The sequence below is a fragment of the Acanthochromis polyacanthus genome, chromosome 7 (genome assembly GCF_021347895.1).
Source record: "Acanthochromis polyacanthus isolate Apoly-LR-REF ecotype Palm Island chromosome 7, KAUST_Apoly_ChrSc, whole genome shotgun sequence".
NCBI lineage: Eukaryota > Metazoa > Chordata > Actinopteri > Pomacentridae > Acanthochromis > Acanthochromis polyacanthus.
Window position 1 is genome coordinate 21,451,638 of NC_067119.1, and position 20,708 is coordinate 21,472,345.

At 41.6% G+C, this 20,708-nt stretch overlaps 2 protein-coding genes and 1 long non-coding RNA gene across 4 annotated transcripts; 2 read left to right on the top strand and 1 right to left on the bottom strand.

The window, feature by feature from the left end:
* Positions 1 to 215: 215 nt before the first annotated feature.
* On the top strand, positions 216 to 10,709 carry vcp (valosin containing protein). The gene is made up of 17 exons (XM_022197777.2): positions 216 to 370; positions 2,125 to 2,236; positions 2,323 to 2,495; positions 2,585 to 2,727; positions 2,842 to 2,972; positions 3,064 to 3,195; positions 3,703 to 3,805; positions 4,001 to 4,134; positions 5,157 to 5,292; positions 7,297 to 7,409; positions 7,854 to 8,018; positions 8,116 to 8,238; positions 8,341 to 8,553; positions 8,714 to 9,022; positions 9,383 to 9,538; positions 9,656 to 9,810; positions 10,146 to 10,709. Exons 1-17 carry the CDS (start codon positions 354 to 356, stop codon positions 10,249 to 10,251), a joined length of 2,421 nt encoding a protein of 806 aa, XP_022053469.1. The 5' UTR covers positions 216 to 353; the 3' UTR covers positions 10,252 to 10,709.
* An 839-nt stretch (positions 10,710 to 11,548) lies between these two features.
* akr1a1a (aldo-keto reductase family 1, member A1a (aldehyde reductase)) lies at positions 11,549 to 20,492 on the bottom strand. Of its 2 annotated transcripts, none has more exons than XM_022197794.2 (9): positions 20,323 to 20,492; positions 18,302 to 18,399; positions 18,101 to 18,220; positions 13,138 to 13,289; positions 12,808 to 13,003; positions 12,656 to 12,705; positions 12,418 to 12,567; positions 12,145 to 12,304; positions 11,549 to 11,776 (listed from the first exon to the last, which is right to left on the bottom strand). In XM_022197794.2, the coding sequence occupies exons 2-9, from the start codon at positions 18,380 to 18,382 to the stop codon at positions 11,711 to 11,713; spliced, it is 975 nt and encodes a 324-aa protein (XP_022053486.1). In that variant the 5' UTR covers positions 18,383 to 18,399; positions 20,323 to 20,492; the 3' UTR covers positions 11,549 to 11,710. The 2 variants fall into 2 exon arrangements, with proteins under 2 accessions (XP_022053486.1, XP_022053477.1); XM_022197785.2 differs by having other exon boundaries at positions 20,195 to 20,333.
* Positions 14,001 to 17,331, top strand: LOC127534754 (uncharacterized). The gene is made up of 2 exons (XR_007943124.1): positions 14,001 to 14,570; positions 16,894 to 17,331. It is a non-coding gene; the product is annotated as an uncharacterized LOC127534754 (long non-coding RNA).
* Positions 20,493 to 20,708: the final 216 nt, after the last annotated feature.

A 20,708-nucleotide genomic window follows, 5' to 3' on the forward strand; every position in this document is an offset into this window, starting at 1 on the left:
TTTCTTCAATATCAACGCGGTGGACGATTACTGGATGATCGGGTTTTGTTGAAAGGCCAATAAGAGAAAAGTTGATGAAAACGGGACCATCGCGCTGCTTCATAAAACTCCACAAAACCCCCGATGACGACAGACTACGGGTTTTTTGATTGGTCGTTGAATTTGACGGACAGCCAGCAGCCAATCAGAATGGAGGATCCATCCAGCTCACGGTATAACTGTAAAGAAAGCACGGAAACTGCTGCTCTTTCGTGTGAAATCACAGAGAACGTTGAGTAACGAGGACAGGTTAAGCCTCTTAAACATTTAGCTAGAATTTCTTTATTTATTAATAGTAAACCAGGTGGACCACCATGGCTTCGGGAGGGGAGTAAGTACAAATACATTTCCTTCTTATTAAAATGCGATTTTCGGAACAATGGTCATCGGCAAATACCCTTTAAATGTCTAACGCTAGTTCAGAATACGTTAGTTTATCAAAGTTAGCTCGAAAGCTAATACATTACCGAATTTGCTAGCAGTAGAGCTAATGGGGTCACTACTTCAGCCTCCGCACTTTAGTCCGTTGATTGGATAACCTAATTTTACAGCTGTGCTAGCTGTGGTGTGTTATCTGAATTGTCCATAGTTGTTAAATTGTTGTCATTTACACAGTTGTTGTTGGTCAGTTGGCGGTGCTGAGTTAGCCAGCTGTGTGACAGCGACTCGACAAAGCGCAGTCATCGCTGTCGTGTTTGAATGCTAACGTTAGCATAGCAATGGTGTCAAGGCCGTCCACCATCACGCCGACAGATATTGGCCTATCAGCCGGTTATTAGCCTGTCTTTGCACTTGCTGTCAAATTGTGAATTTAGAACACATAAATCTGCTTAGTGAATACCACAAACTTGAATAATAGGCCAACGGTTTTACGAAATGGAACGTTAGCTATCCAGACGGCTAACTTCATGGGGAGCTGCTTATAGCCATTCTACACAGTGCATCAAAGCTAGCATGCTAATAGGGTTGGCTGCTCATTCTAAATGATCGAGAATTTACTTGGATACTATTACGCCGTTAGCTTAACAGCCAAGAAATATTAAATATAGTTAATATGAACGCCAGTGTTATGTTGGTAGCTGACATGTGAACAGTCACGCTGAATATGTAGCGCAAGTCTTTTAAAGGGTAACCTAGCTAGCTAACAAAGTTTTTTTCTAATTCTTTTGCTGTGTCATCTGGGCTCGCTTGCTCGCCAGTCGGCTAGCTTTGAGGCTACCATTAGCATGCTAACAACATGAAAGAGAAACTACATAAACGGTCCAAGAGTTTTCTAGAAACGGGTCGCAATTTGACTTAATGTGTTGCTTTGCTAAACGTATTTTTGAATGGACGACTTATCAGTTTGTGTCGTTCAACAATTGTACCGGGGGTTGTGTTAACGACCTGTTTACAACGTTGCAGACATCCATGCTTAATGTCATAACTGTTGTTGTTGTTGTTGTTGTTAATATGAATATTAATATTCTTAATTAGGAAGGGAAAGAAATACTAAATAGTTTTATTCACAACCGCCTCATGCGTTCATGACACTAATACCTGAGTATTTACAGAAGTACAAGGACCACACAATTGATCTTTCTCTCGGCTATACAAAACACACTGATAGTTTACTAGCAAAACCAGGTATTAACACTCAGCAATGCAAGTTCTCATGCCCGAGTACCAAGGACACCCAGTCTCTCGTAATAGACTGTTATCATGGATTTCATTTTCCTTCTAAAGGTCCTCTGTGAGTGACACGTTTAAGCAGTTAACCCCAATGACCCTTTGAGTACAGAAATCCGTCTTGCAAAGGAGAACAAAGGGATGAAATGTAGTTCTCAGGAGAACTGAAAAGTGTCTCAGAGCACCTTCGGGGTTAGATTCGTAATAGGTGGTTTTATTGAAGTGAGGAAACCCAACGTTCATTTTTTTTTGTAGAATGTGATGTTCTAGGTTTCCTGTTCATTGTTTTTTTTTTTAATTCTATTGAACATTTACTTTTCATTTTGTTCATAATTATTGTAGGTGCTGCATGAGGTCTTTTGAGTTGCACAATCATAAGTATTTATTTGACTATATCTTGCTTTCTTCTCATCATAGATCCAAAAATGATGATCTAGCAACGGCCATTCTGAAACAGAAGAACAGACCCAACAGACTGATTGTTGATGAGTCCATCAATGAAGACAACAGTGTGGTCTCACTCTCTCAGGTGTGCATTCACAAATTCAAAAAGCGGTAAATTGTTATGATGAAGACACACTGTGATTTACAAAATAACTTTTAATGTGTCTTTAGACCAAGATGGACGAGCTGCAGCTCTTCCGTGGAGACACAGTGCTGATGAAGGGCAAGAAAAGGCGGGAGACTGTTTGCATCGTGCTGTCTGATGACACCTGTTCTGATGAAAAGGTTCGCATGAACAGGGTGGTCCGCAACAATCTGAGGGTCCGTCTTGGAGATGTTATCAGGTAGGAAGAAGCATGTGCTCGTCTTACTTTTTTTTTCTCTTGTGACCATTTAAATAAATACAAAGATTTAAATGTATTCTCTCCCTTAGCATCCAGCCATGTCCTGATGTCAAATACGGAAAGAGGATTCATGTCCTCCCAATAGATGACACAGTAGAAGGAATTACTGGGAACCTGTTTGAGGTGTACCTGAAGCCATACTTCTTGGAGGCTTACAGGCCAATCCGCAAAGGTGAGTACCAGCTTCCATCTGATGACAAAGAATTTATGTTGCATGCCTATTTATTTGAGTAACAGTAAATGTACAGCTCTGTTGGAATATTAAATATTTTTTTACCTTGTGAAGGTGATATTTTCCTGGTCAGAGGAGGTATGCGTGCTGTAGAGTTCAAGGTGGTCGAGACTGATCCCTCCCCCTACTGTATCGTTGCTCCTGACACAGTCATTCACTGTGAGGGAGAGCCAATTAGGAGAGAGGTAAATAGCAACTACACTCATGGTAAATGGGTTAACACTTACCAAAAATAAACTGCATGGAAATTTGAACATCTTGTGTTTGAACATGCAGGATGAGGAAGAGTCCCTGAACGAAGTGGGCTATGATGACATTGGAGGAGTAAGGAAGCAGTTGGCTCAGATCAAAGAGATGGTGGAGCTGCCTCTCAGACACCCCGCACTGTTCAAGGCGATAGGAGTCAAGGTGAAGTACCTTTTTAATCTGCATGGAAGAACAAGACATAAGCAAACAGATTTACCCTTCTTTGTGGAATTTTAAAGTGAATGGTGAAATGAAATTGAAAATCTCATTAAACAGTAAAGTAGAACATCTACGTACAGCCTAAAAGGCACGTTCCCTTAAGTTTTACAAGGTTTGTGCTTTTATCATAGTTATGTAGAAACAACCAGTAGCCAATATGGAGCGATATTACTGTGTAACTGGCATTGAGTCACTGTAGAAGTGTTCTACATCTGTATTGCTGTTCTAGTATATTTATTGTTTGCTATACAGTGCACTGTGAATATTTAACCAGAGTAAAGGAGGAAATAAACTAATCTACGATGCTTTTGGTTTTGACTTTCAGTTTGTGGAATTATGTCATTAAGGCAGCTGAAAGTTTAGAAATATTCAGCCTGTCTTTATTTAATCTACACGTTTTCCCTTTTTCACATAAAGGACTGACCTCAAAATTGTTTTCTTCTTTTTCAGCCTCCACGTGGAATTCTGCTATATGGACCACCTGGAACTGGAAAAACTTTGATTGCCAGGGCTGTGGCCAATGAAACAGGGGCCTTCTTCTTCCTGATTAATGGTAAGAACACTCATCTGTATTTGTTGTCTATACACGCTTATTCATTGTTGTGGTTGTTTGTAATACTTTGTCCCTGATTCTTTACACTGGAGTTGCGGTTTGATCGGTTATACTAATGTTTATCAGAGTCTCATCAGTTTGTTTGCTTAGGGGAAGATTACCTCTGAAATGAAAAGATTTGCCTCTTCATTTTAGGCCCTGAGATCATGAGTAAGCTGGCTGGAGAGAGTGAGAGTAACCTGAGAAAGGCCTTCGAGGAAGCCGAGAAGAATGCTCCTGCCATCATCTTTATCGATGAACTTGATGCAATTGCTCCAAAGAGAGAGAAGGTCAGTGGAAAGAGATGAAAACTAATGCAAAGTTCGATAACGGTGGAGTGTCTGTTTATGATTTGAGTGTTCTAAAATGACTGAAAATAGTCATCACTGCCCCGACTGAGGAGAGGGTTGAAATTGTACCAAAAGTGTGGTCTGTTTATGTAGGTTTATTTAGTAAATATTTTAAGTTAATTGTGCACTAATAGTCATTCTTTCTGATTTTAAAATATACCTAACAGGAGCTTCAGTCTTCATCAAGAGATTCATGTCTAGAGGATACTTAGAATGTGAATTGCTTCAACAATGTCTTTTGTTGGAGGAGCTTCTGTATGAATCAACTGGGCTTCTCTTGTAGGTTCTTGAATATATCTCACTTCTTATCCAAGAGGCTTCTTCAGTTCTAACTGGTTGCTGGGAAGTTACAGAACTTCTAGTCACTCCAGCTCACATCGTAAATGACCCATTAACGACCAGGACTCGCATGCCTCAAGGTGGGAATTGTTGTGAAGCAAGAAGGTCCACCAACAACCACAGCAATCATGGAGGTGAAACTGCCAGTTTATACAATAAGGGAGGTGAATCTGCCATGTCAGGAGTGACCCAAGATGTTAACAATGGCAAAACCTTCTGGGGAGAATTCTTATCACTGTGCTGTAGGTGCTTGATAAGTGGAGGAGTGGGTCTGTGACACTTATCAAGTACCTATAAGGCAGTGATTAGGTCTCCCCGCAGACTGTAAACTGGCAACTGTATCACCATGATTGCTGTCATTGTTGGTGGACCTCCTGGTTTAACAACAATTCTTGCCTTGAACCACGTGAGTCCTGGGTCAGTAATGGGCTATTACCCATGTGAGCTGGAGTGATTAGAAATTCCCCATTAATCATTTAGAACTGAAGAAGCCTCTTCAATGAAGGTGAAACCTCTTTAAGAGCCTACAGGATAAGTCAGGTTGATTTATGCTGAAGGTCCTATGATCACCATGATATGTATGACTGATGATCTACACAGACAATGTCTTTTGTGTTGTACAGACTCATGGAGAGGTGGAGAGGCGCATAGTTTCTCAGCTGCTGACTCTCATGGATGGCCTGAAACAGAGAGCACATGTCATTGTCATGGCTGCCACCAACAGACCCAACAGCATTGATCCAGCTCTCAGGAGATTTGGTAAATTATCTGGTTAAACCTTGTATCTAACTTATTTCAGTTGTTGACAACTCAGAAAAGCATCACATCCACAAAGACCTGGATATTTTTAGTAAAATGTTATACCAGTAAAACACATTAGATACCACAAAGTTTTCCCAACCCTTGTGATATTTTTGTTTTGGCATTGATTATGTTTATCTCCTTTTAGTGGTGTGCATCAATTTTGTCCTCTTGTTTTTTTTTTTTTTTTTTTTTTAAATACTGCACTCAGGACTAGTAAGATAATGTAGATAAGTTTTACTGCAGGACTGCCAGAAATTAAATGTAGATGAGTTTCTATGAATATCTTTTCTAATGGCCTATAATGTTTTACATAATGTACACAGAGGCAGTGTGGGATTATTCTAACAAAAAGGATCCGCTCATCCTGTAGCAAATTCAAATATAGTTTTCAAACACCAGCATTACTTATGGGGCATTGTGCACCTAAGATACCCGTTGATGATTACAGTACACTCAAAATTCATCATCATCATCATCAGGCGTTTAGAGTCCATTCTTCCCCTCGAGGGGGTTGGACGGTCAGGTGGTAGCCCGAACTTGCAGTCGCCATTCATCCCTGTCCTTGGCCATGTCGACTGTAAGGTTACAAGAATGAAGGTCCTCCAGAACGTTATCCATCCATGGTTTCCATGGTTTCCCTCTACTTCTGGTACCTTCTACCTCCAGTGTTTGGCACTTCCTTATACAGGAGTGACTGCGGTATGTGTGCCCAAACCAGCGTGGCCTGTTCCTTCTAAGGATGACCTCAAGGTGGACTAGGTCTAGCTTGCTGTACAGTATGGCTGTATCCATGTGCCTGAGTGTTGACTCCGCATATCCACCTAATCATAGCCCTCTCATTCCGAAGCAGTTTGGAGTGCTCCTCGTTTCTTGTCACCCAGCACTCGCTGCCATACAACATAACACTGCGGACACATGAGGCATAGATTCTTCCTCTAGTGAGCAGACTTGGGGTGCGACAGGTGAGGATAGGCAACAGCTCTCTGAATTTGCCCCACGCAGCTCTACAGTGTTTTGTGATGCTGGACAGGCTTTCACCTTCAGTGCTGATCATGTCACCGAGATAACAGAACTTGTCGATGACTTTCAGGCTGTGGTTGTCTATGTCAAGCTGGTCGAAAGGGCATCCATCAATAGGCCTTACCAGGCCTCTGCATCTGGGACAGCGAAAGGTTGGATCTTCTCTCAGCCTGCCCTGGGTGCCGCTGCAGGCCTTATGCACCCAGTGGGAGCAGCCTACACAGTAGATGGAATTCCTGCCAACCCCTGCTCTGCATACACCACAAGGGAATTTGCCGGTGTCCTTCAGTATGTTCAAATCCTTGCCACTGCACAGTATCTTCGTCTTTCCCGTGTTGACCCTCAGTCCTTTGTTTTCCATGTGTGTCTTCCACATGGTCAGTCTGGCTTTCAGCTCCTCGATGCTATCCGCGATAATGACCAAGTCATCAGCGTGGAGCATCTCCCAGGGGACCTTCATCTCAAACTCTCTGGAGAGAGCTTCCAAGACGATGATAAATGGCAGTGGGCTTAGGACAGAGCCCTGATGAAAATTATGGTGTGATATTTAATAGAACATGAAGGGAATCTCTTTGTTTGAATCCCTGAGGCAGGCTGTCATAGTTCTTGACTTAAAACTGCTGGCTGGTATTAATTCTGTGGGCTCTGCAGTTCACTAGTGGGTCAGTATCTCACAGTTCTGCAGTTTCACAGCTTTTAAAGGATATGATGGATGCTACAGCTTTGGCAAGGGGCTGGAAATTGTTCTTGCTTCATCAACAAATACTGATGTGTAGTTAAATGCAATCAGCCATGTCTTAGACCTGAAGTGTTACTTCTGCTGCCACTCCATTAGAAAAGACACTAAATTCCTGTAGATAGGAGTTTTGAATCATCTTTAGTGCTCATTGTGTGTTTCATGGTAAGTAATGCCTGTTTTTTAACCCCTACCGTCTCCAGGGCGTTTTGACAGGGAAGTGGACATTGGCATTCCAGATGCCACTGGCAGGTTGGAGATTCTCCAGATTCACACCAAGAACATGAAACTGGCTGACGATGTTGACCTAGAACAGGTTTGTGCACATAATTTCTTTGCTGTTAAGTCGTACCATACAGCACATTATGTCACTTAAGGAGAGGTCGAGTCATGTGGGGTTTTTTGTTTGTTTGTTTTTTTTACCTGTTGCTCACAAAGGGAGCAGCACTGCAAACTGCTAATTAATCTGTTTTATTAAGGAGTCTGAGAGCGTATATCTATTTAATGCAACATGACTGGTAGACTATCAAATACAATGTTTTGTTTACATTTCTTCATTACTGACCTTAACCGATGTGATCCCCCTTGGCCAGAGAGTTTGACATATGATGTGGTGAAGTTCAACGCTCTGTGACAATCATCATCCATTACAAAACAGCTGAACTCATAAATACACAGATGTAACTCCCTGTCATTTATAGCTAGCTGCATTTCATGGGTACCTTTTGTGATGCATTGATCTTTGTGTATCGTATTGTAGGTAGCCAATGAGACCCATGGGCACGTGGGTGCAGATCTGGCTGCTCTCTGCTCTGAGGCTGCCCTGCAGGCCATTAGGAAGAAGATGGACCTGATCGACCTTGAGGATGAGACCATTGATGCTGAAGTCATGAACTCTCTTGCTGTCACCATGGATGACTTCAAGGTAAGACTTGTGATGTGATCTTTGACATGGGGTAACGGTAAGATGGTGTCACATAGCCGTCTGAGTCAGTACTAACATGATCAACGCTGTATTGCAGTGGGCTCTGAGCCAGAGCAACCCATCAGCACTGAGAGAGACAGTTGTTGAGGTTCCCAACATCACCTGGGAGGACATTGGAGGTTTGGATGATGTCAAGAGGGAGCTGCAGGAGTTGGTGCAGGTATGAGTGTCCTACAAGAGTGACATCATGTCTGAAACTGATATAAGACAACCTGTAAACTTAGAATAATACTACGTATTTTTTTCTCTCTCATTTGTGCAGTACCCAGTGGAGCACCCAGATAAGTTCCTCAAGTTTGGCATGACCCCATCCAAGGGTGTGCTCTTCTACGGTCCCCCTGGTTGTGGTAAGACTCTGCTGGCTAAAGCCATTGCCAACGAGTGCCAGGCAAATTTCATCTCCATCAAAGGACCTGAGCTGCTCACAATGTGGTTTGGAGAATCTGAAGCCAACGTCAGAGAGATCTTTGACAAGGTAAGAGTGGTCTTAGTGTCTGCTATAGAACTTGTGTGTGGGAGGGGGATTAATTTATTTTCCATATTGTATGTTTAATATACAGGACTGTCACAATCTTAAGTTGAAGGTGATTTAACTCTAAGAACTGACTTCTACATTGTTTGCGTTACGTTTCCAGGCGCGTCAAGCAGCCCCATGTGTTCTCTTCTTTGACGAGCTGGACTCCATAGCCAAGGCCCGTGGCGGCAACGTGGGAGACGGTGGTGGAGCTGCCGACCGTGTCATCAACCAGATCCTGACTGAGATGGACGGAATGTCGAGCAAGAAGAACGTCTTCATCATTGGAGCCACAAACAGACCAGACATCATCGACCCTGCCATCCTGAGACCTGGCCGTCTGGATCAGCTCATCTACATCCCACTGCCCGACGAGAAGAGCAGGATCAGCATCCTGAAGGCCAACCTCCGCAAGAGTCCCATCAGCAAGGTGACAATGCTGCTACTCATTATTCACACCACCAACACACCCACTAGTTGTGCAGTGTCTCCTTTGTATGCAGAACTGAACTGTTATTATTTTCAAAGGCTTCTGTTAGACTGAGGGCATTTATTTTAAGTTGCATATCTATTCATTTTGTTCCTACCTACAGTAAGAACTTTTACATTATTCAAGTATATGGATAAAGATTTGTTTTGCCAATAAAAAAAAGAATACTTTTTCCAAAGAGATCTCCAGTAGAGTGCCAGGAGTGAGAAAAATACTGTTTGGAAAAAAGAGCTTCTAAGAATAACAAACTACATCAGAGCAGAACTGAGCTTTAAACCTGTCATTGCTTTTGTTTGATAGGATGTGGACTTGGACTTCCTGGCGAAGATGACCAATGGCTTCTCTGGAGCTGATCTTACAGAGATCTGCCAGCGGGCGTGTAAGCTGGCCATCAGAGAGAGCATCGAGAACGAGATCCGCAGAGAGAGGGAGAGGCAGACCAACCCGTCAGCTATGGTCAGCGCTTGTTCCGTCCCCTTGTTCGCTTTTTCACATCTGGATGAGCATTTGCGCATGACTGTTCTGCTGCTGCTGCCTCTGATCTCTCGTGTTTTGACATTCTCTTCTTTGTAGGAGGTGGAGGAGGATGATCCCGTGCCAGAGATTAGGAAGGACCACTTTGAAGAGGCAATGCGATTTGCTCGTCGCTCCGTCAGTGACAATGACATTCGCAAATATGAGATGTTTGCTCAGACACTGCAGCAGAGCCGTGGTTTTGGCAGCTTCAGGTACACTTTCTGACATTTTATATTGGCGTTAGTGGTGAACGCTTTGTTTTTAAGCTTTAAAGAATGACCACATGAAAGTGGCATGTCACTCTTTGTGCAGATGTACTTATGAGGGCTTGCTCTGATTGACAGTCACACCGGAGCAGATTAGTCATTAAGGAAATGCAATAACTATATAAGCAGCTTTTGTTCAAATGATTAGTTGTCTGAAAATGACCAGAGAAAGTCCTTATTACTTGTTTACTCGCCTTCAAAGACATAAATCAACTGAAATGTTAGTCATTTTCATATCGTGGGATAAAAATGGATGAATAACTTTGTTCTGTGTGTCTTAGGTTTCCCTCCAGTGCTACAGGTGGCAGTGGTCCAAGCCATGGCTCAGGCGGAACTGGCAGTGGTCCAGTGTTCAATGAGGACAACGACGATGACCTTTATGGATAAATGTACACTGCCCCACAGTGGTCAGTACCGGGATCACACCTGTACAAATTCTCACCAGATTCCACATTTTTAGGACTTTGTGCTTCTTTCATGTGTTCCTTTTTTTTGTATGATTTCCCTCGGAGAAAGCATGTAGCCGCTTGGTTTGCCCTGGCTTTGATGTGGGTGGGGGTAAGGGGATGTTGGAAATGGAAGGTGAGTGACTGATGCAGATTTTGTTTTTTGTTTCCCGGTGGGATGGGGGGTGGGGGGGTGGCGTTTATTGAGTGGCCTCATTCTCAGTATATCACAACCAACATGAATGGCTATAGTGATGGGATTCTATGCTAGACTCAGAAAGAAAAGAAAAAACATATTGCTAATGACTTCCTCTTTTTTTTTAAAATAAACAGTAGCATATAATGTATTACAACTTTGTCAAGGTTATGTTGTTGAAAATAAAATCTCACGAAACGGAAGTATTACCAGCGTCTGTTTTAAGCTTATTTATTGATCCAGTCAGTGTACATATCTGTATTCAAAAACCTTAGCACAGAGGATGTGTAAAACATTACGTGCATTTAGAATGTCTTCAAAGAAAATTTCTGTGATTATTTTCAAAACTTTAAGGTTTACATGACTGTTGTCAGAGCTAATTTGAATTTACAATGTTTTCTTTGGGTGGGACAGTTATTTTTATTCTTCCTTGGATTGCTTGCCAGTGAAACAGAAAACATGCAGAGAGGTGACATACCACAAATTTATTTGGCTGGTGATTATAGAGTAAAGCATGTGGACAGCCCATGCTGATATAATTTTGACGATGCAGAAGTCTTTAAAGGTTAATTCTTAACTGATTAGTTGTTTTCAGTGAGGAATTTATTGATTAGTTGTCAACCTTTAAATTGATTGCATTTTTTTTTTGGACACTTGGTAATTTTTTTGTGTAATCTTGTCCTTTTTCTTTCTCAGTTTTTTTTTTTTAAGATCAGAAAAAAGAATGACTGCAGCTTCTCAATTTTGAATGTTTCATGTTTTATTTTCTCATGACAGTACACATCTGTGGAGTGAAATTTGAAGATATCCTCTTGTTCTGTGAGAAACACTGACACTTTTCACTATTTTCTGACAGTTGTATCCAACAAAGAACTAATCAGTTAATCGAGGAAATAATCTAAAATGTGTATATATAATATAAGAGTGGAAACATGCTGGGACCATGTGAACAAGGGTATTGTCACTAGGTTGAGCGGTAGTTCTGCTACTGACCACACAGTGTCACTCTGGGTGTGACAGAAAAATTAATGCAGTGGAATAGGATTTGATTTTTTTTTTTTTCCTTTATGTTCTCTGTACATCCTCTTCAAATGTAGTGACCTGGATGGTATTTATTGCAGGCCTTTATTTAAAAAAAAAAAAAAAAAAAGATGGAAAAAGTGTATTTGTCAACAGTTGCAAAGCAAATTTTGAATTTATAGACTCAGTAAGGATCGTGGAAGGGGAAATGAGGATGCTCTGCGTCTCTCCAAACTCTCTTGCCGTCTCTCTGTGGAAGGAAAAACAAATTGGTTATACAAGCGCTGTTTTTGGGACATGAGAATTTACATTTTAATGATTTATCCAGCAGAGAGAAACTGCACCCAGCTGACCCAAAACACCTCGATGTGCACCTCTAATGAACAGCGTCACTACTGTGCATATCAGATTCAATGAAATCTAAAACGGTCGGATGTCTCAGCCGTGTGTCTGGCCCAGAGGAAGTCTGCAGCAGTTAAAGTGTTGGACTAATGTGGCTGTTATATATATATATATATATATATATATATATAAAACCTAAGAAACGGGAGCTCCACAGGCCGTCTGTGGGGGAGAAGTGGTTATGAAATGTGAGGTGTCATAAGATCAGTGACTCACCTCGACTGATGGAATGATGAAACGCTGGCTGCGGTTGAAGGATTCAATCAGCTTCATGTCCTCTTGTGACAAGGAAAAATCAAACACTTTCAAATTCTCCTGGATCCTGGAGGGCGTCACGCTTTTCGGGATGCACGCTACACCCCTCTGAATGTGCCACCTGCGGGTGTCATATGATGGAGTTTTACTTATGCAGAAGTAATCCGGAATTACAAGAGAGTGGATGAAGCTGGGTAGTAGCTCAGTGGGTTTCTTTGAAGTTTTTCATGCTACCTGAGTATAACCTGGGCAGGTGTTTTCTGGTATCTCTGGGCGATGGCTCCCAGTCCAGGGTCCTCCAGCAGGCTTGGTTCATCAGGAGAGGCCCAGGGTCTGTCTCCACTGCCCAGAGGACTGTAGGCTGTCACACAAACTGCCACTGAGCTGGGACAGAGGCATGACCACTGTTACTGATGCAACAGGAATACTATTTCATTGTGCTAATTGCAGAAAAACAAGGCATTCCACTGACCGACAGTGTGACAGGAGATCTGCTTGAGACAGATAAGGATGACATTCCACCTGTGGCACAACGAGACAAGTTTAGCTCACAGTTTTGAGCCTGTTTCTGGATATAATTTCAGTTCAGTTCTTGCTTACAAGCTGCATTGATATTTATTGTACCTGAATAACTACGGGTTTGTGTCGAGCGATGCTGATGATATCATCAGTCTGCCTGGCGTTGAAGTTGGACAGTCCTATAGCCTTGACCAGACCTTTGTCTATCAGGCTCTCCATGGCCCTCCAAGTGTCTCTGTAGTGCGTGTCAGAGTAACAAATACTTCCATCTTCCTGCCGAGGCATCACCTCCTTCCCCCTCCTGAAACATCCACATACAGACGGCTGCATCAGGTAAAATGACACATGGAAGTTCACCTTTACACTTAGCGTAAGGTTGAATACTTGCAGTTGGAGGGAAGATAAAATCATGTTACTGAGTGTGTGTCTGCTCACTGAAATGCCATTGGCCAGTGCATGAGGTAAAGGTCCAGGTAGGAGAGACCCAGGTGGTCCAGGCTGGTCCTGCACGCCTCTTCAACGTCCTCCGGGTCGTGTTTGGTGTTCCACAGTTTGGAGGTCACAAACACCTCCTTACGGGGCAGAGCCTGGAGTGGAGAGGATAATGAGTCTAAAAACCACTGGCTGCTGGGAATTACAGGAAAACACTTGGACAATCTGAATAATCAGGTTTAAAGGTCAGTTTCACTTAATGTCACAGTTATTTCCTCCATCTCTACTGACTGTAACTAAACTATGTTTAGTTATATTAATCCTCAACCTAGAGTGAGCAACAACACAGAAATTTCTAAAATAAGTTGCAAATAATTTAATTGCGACATGGAGCTTTACATAATATTCGTCCAGCAGATAGGCTTTGTTCAGATAAGTTTTTTGGACTTTTTACTCTTCTGAACACTTTAAGCACAATTTCACACTTAAGTACGTGGACTTTTAGATTATTTAGTCAGATTCCATCATGTACTTGATTAAACTCCTGAAAACACAATTTTGTCTATCAAAATCACACATTTAGAAGCTGTTTTTCATTTAAAAATCCCTTTTTGCAGTAAAGTAACGCTACACTGTCACTATTTTCGCCACTTCCTGCTTGCTGAAGGATTGGTTTCTTAGGTTTGTTATGTATGAATTCCTTAGTTTTTTGTTTTTTGACGCTTCCTTGAAATTCTGAGGAATGGTGTTGTCTGCTTATTTTATTCATGTCTCTTCTTGAATATATAAAAAAACGCTATGTGCATGTTAACAAGGTCAAAAACTTGATTTTTTTTATTTTTTTAAATGATATTATTGAGGGCTGCACATTGGGGTAGTGGTTAGCACTTGCAGCGAGAAGATCTCTGGTTCGTGTCCCGGCTTTCCTGGGATCTTTTTGCATTGAGTTTGCATGTTCTCCCTGTGCATGCGTGGCTTTTCTCCGGGCACTCCGGCTTCCTCCCACAGTCAAAAAATATGCTGAGGTTAATTGATTACTCTAAATTGTCCGTAGGTGTGAATGCGAGAGTGATTGTTTGTCTGTATATGTAGCCCTGTGACAGACTGGCGACCTGTCCAGGGTGTCCCCTGCCTTCGCCCGAGTCAGCTGGGATAGACTCCAGCACCCCCTGCGACCCTAGTGAGGATAAAGCGGTGTATAGAGAATGGATGGATGATATCTTCCGTGGGGACACGGGAAGATATCAATTTTATTGGAAATTTACATTACTGATGATCCGATTTCCGACGCTCATGAACGCAACTTCGTTGTCCAACTGCACCTGAATGCACCAATGACGTTGGTTTGATCTTTTGATTGTATTTCGTTTGGATTTGAAGAAGCTTTGAAGACGTTTCCTGATGGAGGAGAAGACGAGCAGCTTTGTACCTTTGCGGTAAGAAGACTGTGGCCGTTTCTTAGTACGTAACTGTCCATTTTTTTGAACTTGGTTCTCACGTACTCGTGAAACGTCATCATCGAGACTCAATGAGATTACCTGTATAAATAAAGGCTAAATAACATAAAATAGAAACAGAGTAGCATAGTATGTCTCTTAGAAAACATCATAGTATGGCTTTTGGTATGAAAAACGCCATCAACTCGAATATTTTAAATACTTTCATTTACTGCAAATGATTATTTCCTCCAAATGTCTCACTAATCATATCAGCCTGAAAAACCCACAAAACACCCCTCTATACTCGACTACACTTAGTACAGTCCGATTCCCCCTTCTATAAATCTGCTTGGAATCTTCCACTTCCTGTGTGTCAAAGTGGCCTTCTACCTGGACAGGTTTTGTTGGAGCTTAAGCAACAAACATTTTAGGTAACTACATTTTAATATGGATGAATGAGTCTGTTTTAATGAGATTGAGTTCAGGTGTGTAGCTCTGTCATTAAATAGGAAATTATTTGTCAGAATTCACAGAGAAAAGTCTGAAATGTTTGCTAGGTTAGCATCCCACATGTTCTTTGGCTCAGCTAAAGCTAACTCTCTCCATCTTCTGGATCTCTGGAGTTGCTTGTTGTTAAAATATCTTGCTAGAGGTGCTGAAGCTCAAAGTCTGAAATGTTTGTTCAAAATAAGCTCATTCTCAAGTCTTATCTGAACTGTCCTCTTTTGTCTGAACTTTCCCTAAACTTACGAGTTAATGACAGAGCAGCACATCCAGACTCAGTCTCATTTATGTAGAGATTAACCTTCAGTGTCATACATTGATGTTAAAGTGCAGTTTTTCAGATGTTTGTTGCACATGCTTGCGACCAAACCAGTCCAGGTGGAAGACTGTGAAGAGAAGCTCCAGAGGATGAATATCACACATTTACATTGGAAATAAATGTCCTTTATTTATACATTGTCATGCAAAAGTTGGATTTCCCTTTAATGATGTTCAAATCTGAGTGTTTTGATGTTTTCTAAATGTTTTTTGACACTCGGCCCCAAAGACTAAAACCTTTTACAGCTCACAAGCTGCAACAATTCACACATTAACTATCATTCTGACTAAACTAAGATTAAAAAATACACAATTTAAATTCAATTTTATTTATGTAATGCCAAGATGGACAACCAGTGTTTGTTCACAAACAAGAATACAGAATGTGTCTGACCAAAGACCTCTTAAGACTCACTACAACCAAGATAAAGACAACTCAGCTGCACCAAATCCACTAATCACTGCACACATTAGCACCATGTGCTAACTGTGGCTAAAGAACCACATTTACCAAGACAACTATCCAGTACAAAGCCTTAAAACACACCAAGAAACGCATTAAAGACGATTTTACTGCTGGAATCTTCAAGCCAACGCCTAAAGAACAAACTAAAGCAACGGAGCCAAACCCAGTTCAGTGAAGAGAAGCAGAGGAAATTTTTGACTGAAGACATAAAGCAGGAAGACACTGAGCTGCTCAGGTGTTCCTGATCACTAAGCAGCTAGCTGGACAGCCAATAGGAACACAGCTTACTGGAAGTCCAGAGGGCTGGCTTAGTGAAGTAAATTTAGTTTTTTAAAGTTGAAGCACAAAGTTAACAGAGAAAGTTGAAATCCACCTTCTGATACCTGAAATCTCTGAGTCTTCACACAAAGAACACCTGAACATGTCAAACTGTTTTCATAGTAGAACCTTCACTGTAAAAATGTCATAGTATGGTGTGTTACTCAAAAAACATTTCAGCCCGCTGAGGACACAAAAACAGGAGAAATGCTCGTTTCCAGTGGGTTAGGTGGCTATTTATTTGAAAGAGTGAGTTTACAACAACACAACATATGAGCAGAAAAATCACAAAGTCTGTCTTTAGTTCAGGTGAAAATATTAGTTTTTGTCTTTTTTGTTGACCAAACTTTTCAGGAAGTAGATGAAGAATAATTAAAGCTCTCATGTAGAAGTCCAACTTATTTTGGATCCTTGTGGAGGGTTTAGTCTTAGAGTTTGTAAAGCTGTTGAGTTTTCAGAGTCACATGGATTGTTCTGACATTTAATAACCGAGTCCTGAAATAAAATTACAGTTGTGGATTTCTGTCATTTAGTCTGGACTAAACAAATAGCAGCAGCATAAATCTCAGACATGTTTATGAGGAGTCTGGATTGAGGTTTCTCACTTGATAATGATCAAAACATGAAATTTAGATTGGTTTAAAGGAATATTCTACCTTAAATCTTTGAATGTTGACCTAAAAGGTTGATTTTATAAAATATTCCACCTACAAGGTCCTCACACATCGAACTTAAAGGAACATTCCAGTGCTCTGGACATGGACGTCATAATGAGTACGATCTACACGTGGCTGGAGAACCCGGTGAAGTTTGAGAAGTCTCATGGCATTAATAACACCCTGGACACAGAGATGGTCCTGAAGTCCAACCACAAGGAGAAGGAGGAGACTCACGTTGTCATTGTGGAGGGCTTCCTGCTTTACACCTACAGGTCTTTGATCGACGTGCTAAACCAACGTTACTTTATTTCCATCCCATATGAAGAATGAAGAAAGAGGAAGTCCTCTAGGAAGTAGACGGTGCCAGACCATGTACCTACAACACAAGAACATCTGCTCACTGTGAAAGATTATTGAGAGCAGCTTTTTGTGATTTCTATGCCAAACACTATGATGTTTGCTGAGCTGTGCACTATTAAATGACTTAAGAATATGGAATATTTTTACTGTTTTTTATTGTTCTCAGGTTTACTATTAAATGTACAGAGTGCTACTTACTGTATTTTATTGTATTTTTAAATTTACATTGCTGCACAGAACGTTTCAGATTTTTTTACCACAGATCAAGGGTACAGATTGTTGTTGTTCACTGTGTACTGGGTAGTACTCATTTTTATTTAGACTGATTAGCTTACAGAACCCTATGATGTTTATGGTTTACTGCTGAGAACTAGTTGCTAAAAGTACACAATATTATTTCTTATTTTGGGTGTGATAATTGTCAGTAAACATTCTAAGAAGAGGAAATTGACAGGGTTGTGTCTCATGCTGGTCTTGCACAATATTTGTCACTTAATTGCCCTCAGGATACTGTCGTTGAGTTTACTAGTTTTTCATAACAGACAGATGCTGCAGCTAGTGATGCTATAATTCACATAAATAAGGAAACACGTCCATCATAATTTGAATGTTAACAGTCCAAAATGAAAAGGTCATATACAGCTTTCCTGTTGGGTTAAAGAGTCAAAAAAAAAACCCCGTTAAAAATACTTTGTAAAAGTGAGAGGTCAGTAGCAGCTTTCATTTTTTCGTACAACTTTTCGGTGGCCCCCAAAATATCTGTTGTACCCCCCTGTGCCCCCCCACTAAAATTAATCTGGATCCGCACCTGAATAAATGCACCTTGAGTTGAGATTGCTGATTGAAAGGCCAGACACAAACTGTCAAAATCGTACAAATGAAGCACTACCAGATTTTCTCACCTTCCCAGGACCGACCCACAGAGCCAGAGCCTCTCCAACCTCCTGCTCGTTACCGTAAGCAGCAGCACAGTCGATGTGTCTGTATCCACACGCCAAAGCTTTCAGCACCGCCTGCTTCACCTGAGGGCGCACGGACACACACCATTCATATCTTTATCATTTTACAATGCCCAAAACCTGTGTGAGTGCTCATAGCTCAACCTGTCCTGGAGTGCTCTTCCATGTGCCGAGTCCAACCATGGGCATCCTCTGCCCTGAAGACAGAGTCACAAAGGTGTTCATGTTCCCACTCCGAGGACCTGACGGAGGAAAGACAGGGACAGAGGAGAGTGTGAGGTGTAGACTTCTGTGGAAGTGGATGACCAGTCATCGTGACTAAGTCCTAAGCTCTGTTAGTGATTATCACTAATATCTGAATTCATTAACTCTGTACAACAGCAGGGGTCAGGAGGATGAACACCGTGTCCCAAAGGTTCATTCTCCCCAGATAAAACAACATAGCTCAAAGATTCTATAACCAGTATTTCTACCTTTCACTTTGATCATAGCTTTCAGTCTTTCAGGCATGGAATGTAGGAGGTTCTTGAGTGTGCATGGTTCTATCTTCCCCCAACTCCGGCACAGCCCTAGAGTTGAGCTGTTTAATGGTGATCGGTGGTGGACTGGTAAAGATGCGACTGTTCAGGATTCCCCAACAGTTCTCAATTGGGTTGAAGTCAGGGTTATTTGGTGGCCGTTCTTCCTTACGCTTAAAGCCAGGTAGATCCTCAGAACACCGTTGCTGCGTCATGTAGGCAGTGTGAGCAGGGGCACCATCGAGCATAAATACCATTTATGAACGTCTGTTAAACATTTTCTTTTCAGTCACAGGCCCTGATTTTTTTCCTCCTGGCAAAAAGGAAGTAGAACTTTTTCTATAATGCTGTTGGTATAATACTGGGCATTAACAGTGGTACCTTGAGGTACAATGTGCAGCTCCGAGAGACCTGAAGCAGACATAGCCCCCACATCATACTATGGGCGCTGAATTTCTTTTGATCAGAAGATGGTACTTTTTCACAGTCATCCGTATAGATGCACAGAGAAAATCCAGTTCTCCCAGTCTATGGAGTCAGAGTTATGAACTTCTTTGTGAAAGTCAGTCTCTTCTCCTTTCGCAGTCACACAATGTGTTGTCTCTTGTAAGCTTGCTGCTCCAATATTTCTGTTAAATAACAACGCACAGAGCTCTTGGAAGCATCTTCAAGATTTTTCAGCCTCTGCTCTGACTAAGTCACAGGCATAACTGGTGTCTTTTACCCTTGGCTTTTCTCATCAGATCCTTGGCTCTTGCTCTTAGGTCAGATGGACATCCTGAGTGAGGCAAGTCTTTGAAGGTTCCTCCTTTGTTTAACCTTTGCCACCGCTTCTGCATAGAGCAGATTCTTCTGTCAAAGGCTTGAGCTACCTGCTGATGACTTTTTCCTGCATTTCAAAGAGCAGCATGAATCTCAGACTCTGAAATCGTAGCTTCCCCCCCCCCTTACTCTTGGCCATGGTAACAAAGCTTCCGAAATTTGATTGTGAGTGTAATTCATTTTGGTCAAGCAAATAAAAAATTATATACTGGGACCTAACACTTTGACCAGACCAACAACCAAACAGTACCTGATTGACCAGGTGGAACCCATTTTAGTGACAAATAATGAAACATGTTGTCCAGTGTGGAGAACAAACTTTTGGGACATGGTGTACGTATCCTTTACTTATGCAAAAGCCTTTAACAAAGCAGCAGGCAGTATACATCAAAGCAGCAAAAATAACATTGAGTGTCCTAGTTTTAGTTATTAGTACTTTTTTTCACCCTCTGAGCTCAAAAGTGTGTTTCGTTAGAGATATGAACTCTCTGTGAACCCGGCCGTGCTGCTAGGAATGGCTGATACAGCTATATAGCATTAGTCACAGTGCAGCGTTACTGGAGCACATCTCAGACAGCCTTCTCATGGTTCACTAATTGTCCACCATATCTTCACCATGTGGTGCACAATCACATACACTTTGTTTATCAACTGCTACAAATGGTTCACATGATGTGAGCGTCTTAACGCAGATCACCTGCTCTGACTGTCTCCTGACCCAGCAGCAGAACACAGCGTGTAATCCACAAATCCTCAAACACAGTCAACATGAAACGCAGTGCAGATGGAGGGTTTTTATTTTGCAGTCAAGACTTTTGTTCGTACCTGGAGTTGCTCTGGTGGATCAGCTGAGGGTTGTGCTTCCATCTGAATTTTTGCAAGTTGAGGTCAAAGTCTGACTTGATTTGTTTTTCTCTGGCGCTGTCTGATGGAAAACGTCCAAACTCCACTATAGTCACAGTTTAATATACAGTATATAACCAGGCACACAGGTTAAAAAAGAACTGATGACACAACAGCTTTTTGTGTGTGCACATTGCTATTCAAGGTTTGACTTATTGCTTTGATCGGGTTCAGGATTTGACATTAGAAACATGATTATTTATACCTCTGTATGCATGATCATAGCAGTAAAAGATTTGATTACAGATGTGTCTTGATTCACTCACTTCTGTAGTGACAGAGAATCACCATTGGTTTAAGCAGTACAA